The 5976-nt window shown below is 39.8% G+C and overlaps 1 protein-coding gene across 1 annotated transcript; it reads right to left on the reverse strand.

Annotated features, from left to right (window-relative positions):
* Positions 1-4428: 4428 nt before the first annotated feature.
* LOC149137129 (uncharacterized) lies at positions 4429-4968 on the reverse strand. Its single transcript, XM_089338513.1, has one exon. It carries the CDS (start codon positions 4966-4968, stop codon positions 4429-4431), a length of 540 nt encoding a protein of 179 aa, XP_089194639.1.
* Positions 4969-5976: the final 1008 nt, after the last annotated feature.

Consider the following 5976-nt stretch of genomic DNA (forward strand, 5'->3'; position numbering starts at 1 on the left):
TCTCAAAAGGAGAGATGTTATGGCGAGAATCATGACATCTCCTGTAAGAAAGGACTAGTGAAATTCGTATAAGTAGCAGCGTGTTTGACTGAGAGCGAGAGATGAGAAATCGCAGGAAGTCGAGAGGTATCGCTTGTGAGTTCATGGAATCGCAGGACATTGCTGAGAAGTTGTGATAGTTCGTTGAAAGTTGTCTTGGACTGGTTACAGTTGTTGGAAGAGTATTTGCGAATACATCAGGTGGAGACTGTTGGTGCCTACCCCGTTCCGTGGTACTATATATCACACTGTATTAGTGCACGACACTAAGGTGACATATACAGAAGTCACGATACAAAACATACACATAATGGCATACACATGCTTAAACACACAGACACAGATACACACCACCACGCGCACGCGCACACGCACACACACGCACGCACCCACATACACACACATGCACGCACACGCACATACACACACATGCACACACACACACACGCACGCACAAACACACACAAACACACACACACATTGTAATTCAGTGGATAAATATAGAAATATAGTCCAGGCGATCATTTCATCAGGAATCTAGTAAGCGCACTGTTCCAATAATCGAAGGAAGATCAGTTATACTTCAATTCATGTTAAAAGAATCCCTTCGCGAATCCAACGTACATCCAGTAAGCATGTTATAATCCTCACAGATTGGATAATAATCGATTTGAGGAAAAGATAAGTCAGATCAATGCACATCGATTTGGCTTCCCTTTTCATCATTTGAATCGATTATACTAACACACACACACACACACACACAGAGTTACTTAAGAAGTTCATCACCCAATCGTGGCGTCTCGGGTTTCGATCGCATGCCCTGCTTCACATACACTGATATTTTGGATAAGTACTTTTTACCAAAGCCTTATGAGTGTAACTCGGCGAACGGAAACTGTGAGAAAGCCTATATCTATAGTTTAGATACGTGAAGCTCAGTGTGATACTGATACTATTTACGGATCACATTAAGGTACTGCGAGTTTGAAGAATACTCTGCCACTTTTATATACTTATTCAATGGGCAGACCAAAGTCCAGTATGATCGAACAGTTGAATCTTCCTCGTCGAACGTAACTGAGATCCATTTCTTTATACATACAGTGTAGATTAAAATCTATAGAATTCTTATGAAGTATTATACAGTATTGGAACAGTAATTTATACGGGTGTGTGTTGTGTGTGTGTGTGTGTGTGTGTGTGTGTGTGTGTGTATGTATGCATGTATATATATATATATATATATATATATATATATATAAAATAAATAAATAAATAACCATAATATAATGTCTATAAGTTAATGAATACCACCTCTTGACCTCCTCAATTTTCTTATTCCTGTATATATATATATATATATATATATATATATTGTAGATAGATAAGGCGAGAGAGTGAGAGGGAGGGATTGTTTGTAATGATAGAGATCGAAATTGTGTTCAAGTAAGCAAAAAATATTAAAATGACGAAATATAAGAGGAATATTTAATGACTGAAGACAGAAAAAAATTGAGCGAGAGACAGAAGAACAAAACAAGACGACGCAAGAAGTAAAAGCAAAATGAATGAAAGAAGGATTGGAAGACTGAATATTGAAGTGAGGCGAGTGTTACAGGAAACTGTAATGCAAGAAAGAATATAACAATAGAAAAAGAGACTAAATGAAGGAATGAATGATTCATTGGAAGAATGAAAGAGGGGGAGAAAGAGAAAGAGAAAGAAAGAAAGAGAGAGAGAGAGAGAGAGAGAGAGAGAGAGAGAGAGAGAGAGAGAGAGAGAGAGAGAGAGAGAGAGAGAGAGGCGAATGAATGGATGATATAAAAAGAGCTCGAAGCAAACAATTGTTTTCGTTCAGAAAGTTGTCGATAATTGAGCCGAAACTTATCGTCTGCTTTTAAGCAAAATGTCCTTCCAGTAAGAAGTGACGCTCCTGTCTCGTTGCTTGATTGGTCTAATATTGTAGCTCATACGTTTACGTCATTGAAGTATTATGGTGGCGTGTTATTTGTATATTTTCCAATGTTTTTATATTCATTTTGTTTGTTTCCTGTTTTATGTATATTTTTCTTCCACGGTATCATTTACTTGGCGGTGAAAGAAAAAGAGAGAGTTGCGTGTTGGGTATTGTAGAGAGGACTGATCGTCTGCTTGTTTGATTCACTGAATATTTACTTCTCAGCAATTCATGTCGTAGCTAATGTTGTTGTTACTATTGTTGTTTGTATTGGTTGCATTTCTCCAAGACAAATTAAAGAAGCTGTCGTTTATTGGTGGGTGGAGGGGATCTATTTTTCTTTCGTTCTTCTTTTAGTGATTTTCTTCATTCTTTCATTCCGTTCAGTTATTTCTTCTCCTTGATATATCCCACTCACGACCATTTTTTCACCTATTTTATCGTTTTACCGTCCTTTTATCGACTAGTTTCTGTTTCGGACACCCTTTCTTTCGCTCTCCTTCTCGCTTTTATTTCTGCACCTCCCCCCATCTCTCTCTCTCCCCCCTATCCCCCTCTCCCCCCTCTCCCCCCTCTCTCCCCTCTCTCCTCCCTCTCTCTCTTTCTCTCTCTCTCTCCCCTCTCTCTGTATCTATCTATCTATCTATCTATCTATCTATCTATCTATCTATTTATATATGTATATAAAAATTAGTGTACATTTAAACATAGATAGATAGATAGATAGATAGATAGATAGATAGATAGATAGATAAACAAGGTCTTTAACACTACATATATATTTATATCTCTATCTACACATCTATGTGTGCGTGTGTTTGTGTGAGTATTTATGTGTCTATGTGTACACGTATATATATATATGATGGACTCTCCTGTCGGCTTCGACGTATGAGGATCCGCGACCTACTATTTCATTGTCAGCCATAATGCTTATGTCGAATGTGATATTTGAGTCCCGCCAATGATTTGCAAAAAAGCCTACATATCCTACAAGCATGAGGATTACAGGTCAGTGTAGGTGGTATATTTGCAGCCGCGTCTCTCCTTTGCCGTGCACTCCGAAGCCTGTTTATACTGGTTGCAACAAAGTTTCTAATATTATTTTGACACAACGGTCTCCATTTTGTTCGCTCCAAGACTGTTTGCTCAAATGTATTGTGAGCTATCTTAATTTCTAAGACGTTACTCTTCAGGTTGTCCTTATATCTGAGCCATGGTCAACCAACATTCCTGTTCCCACTTTCAAGCTGGCTGTAAATGAGGACTTTGGGTATTCTTTCGCCACTCATTCTGATGACATGGCTGGCCCAGCATAATTGTGATTGCATAAGGAAGCTCTCGATTCCACCAATCTTACACTTACTAGACAGGTCGGCAGTAGAAACTTTGTCTTTTAGTGAATAACCGCAGGCCGTCCTCAGACAGTCTTTGTGGAAGATTTCTAGTTGGTTAATGTGTCATCTATAGGGTATCCACGATTCTGAGCCATACAAGAGAGTAGTAAGAATAGTAGCTTCATAGACCTGCATTTTGGTGTCAAGTTTGATGCCCCTTTCATTCCATAGGTGATGGTGGAGTTTGCCAAATACATTGGTTCCCTTTGCAAGACGGTTGATGATTTCATCTTCATGGGAAGTGCTTCACATAATTTAGGTTTTCCCATCAACCTGTATGGGAGTGTCAGAAAAATTGTGAACCGGAGAACTTTGCCTGACACCTCGAATTTGTCTCGGAGTAGGGAAAGGCTGGCGGATTACTTCTGTCTCCTTTATGCTGATGGTCAAACTAAAAGCTTTACATGCAGCAGAAAACCGGTCTAGAAGTTCCTGAGCTTCCTCTATGGAGGTCTCGACTAGTGCAGCATCAACTGCAAAAAGCAGATCACGAATGATACTGGTGCATAGCAGTGTTTTGGCTTTGAAACGCTGATGATTGAATAGTCCACCACTTGTTCTATACTGGAATTTGACACCAATTTGTATGTCGCCAAAAGCATACCTCAGCATCACTGAAAATGAGAGTGCAAACAAAACAGAGGCCATAACACAACCTAGCTTTTTGCCGTTTGTAATGTCGAAGGAAGCTGAAAATTCCCCATCGGACACGACAGAAGCCTTCATTCCCTCATGAAAGGAGATGATAACATTCAACATTTTTTCAGGTATACCAAGCTTTTCCAGAACTTTCCATAGTGCTTACCAGTTAACAGTGTCGAAAGCCTTAGTAAGGTCAACGAATACTTTGAGCAGCTCTTGATTTTTCTCACATACCTTCTCCATGACCTGTCGGAGGGAAAATTTCATGTCGACAGTGCCACGACCAGAGCGAAATCCGCACTGTGATTCTGGATAGCTATCATTTACAACGTGTTTGATGATCCTGTGAAAAATGAGCTGAGCAAGAATCTTGCCAGCAATAGACTGAAGCTATATTTCACGATGATTATCACAGATACTTCTGTTTCCTTTGTTCTTATAAAGATGTTGAATTGAGGTATCCTTGGAAGCCTGTGGTACAAGGCCTACCATCCAAATATTTATGAAGAGGTCATGCAATTTCTTCTGTCCACCATGCTGGTAGATTTCAGGAGGGACAGCATCCTTGCCAGGCACATTACCAGAAGAGATCAGTTTAATACAGCTTACCACTTCCTGGAAGGTTGGTTCCAGAGACAATTCCGGTATTTCAGCGTGCTGTGGAATGGACATTATGACGTCATCACTAGTGACTGAGGAGGAGTTCAAATCGTCTTCAAAGTGATCTTTACAGCGTTTCAGGATGTCAGATTTGTCAGTCAACAGTGTCTCTCTATTGGATGAAAAAATAGGAGTAACACCGTGCTCTCGAGGAAGATACACTTTCTTGAGGCTATCATAAAAGGCTTTATAATCTTTTCTGTCTGCAGCTTCTTGGACCACCAAGCTTCCTTCATCTGTTTGAGAGCACTTTGGACCTGGCCTCTGCATTTCTTATAAGCATTCTCTTTTCTGGATGAAACCTTAACATTTATCCATGTTTTGTGAGAGCTGCGCATTTTATCTATAAACTGTTCGATATCTCTATTGTTATCATTGAACCAATCTTGATGTTTACGAACAGGAAGTTCAAGAACCTCTACAGATGCAGAGTACGTTGCACTACGTACCAAGACGGTTCTATGTCATCATTAATATCAGCAGTGTTGTGTGCAGTGTTCAACTTGATAGAGAGCTCAGTCTGCTTTTCAAGAATGTTCAAAGGCAGAACATTAATGTGCTTAGGCACTGATGACTTTTGTAGTCTTGTGTGTTTCAGATGGAACGAAGCCTTGCTATGGAAAAGAGAATGGTCAGAGAGATAGCAGATGTTATGAAAGGAACGTGTAATGTTAAAGTCCCTAATATCTCGTTTCTTAGTGATAACATAATCTATGAGATACCAATCCTTAGATCTAGGATGCGTCCAGGTCGTCTGGCAACAATTTAGCTGTTGAAAAAGGTATCTGTGATGCTTAGACTGAATTCCCTGCAAATGGAGAGCACAAGCAAACTGCTGGAATTCATTCAACCTACACCATGGTGACCAAGTACACCCTCTCATGCCCGATAGTCAGTACCAACACGAGCGTTAAAGTCACCCATAAGGATAAGTTTATCCCTATGGTGACAACTGGAGATGATATGGAGTTGGTTGTAAAATTCATCCTTTTCCTGCTCAGTGCTGGCCATGGTTGGAGCATAGCAACTAACAAGTGTAACACGAATGTTGTGATCAAATTCCAGCGTTAGTGTCATGATGAGATCAGAAATACCTTTGGGTAGAGAAAAAAGGGATCTAGCTATTCCTGTCTTGAAGGCAAAACCAGCACTAGAGTGGCGTAGCTAATCCTCATTTTCCAAACCAGAAAAATATGTATCTACCTTTACTTTCTTCTGATCCTACAAGAAAATCATCCTGCAAGACGAGTTTCACTGAGTGCAGCTATGTAAATGTTG

This window comes from Octopus bimaculoides, chromosome 2 (assembly GCF_046866305.1).
Source record: "Octopus bimaculoides isolate indiv1 chromosome 2, ASM4686630v1, whole genome shotgun sequence".
Taxonomy (NCBI): Eukaryota; Metazoa; Mollusca; class Cephalopoda; order Octopoda; family Octopodidae; genus Octopus; species Octopus bimaculoides.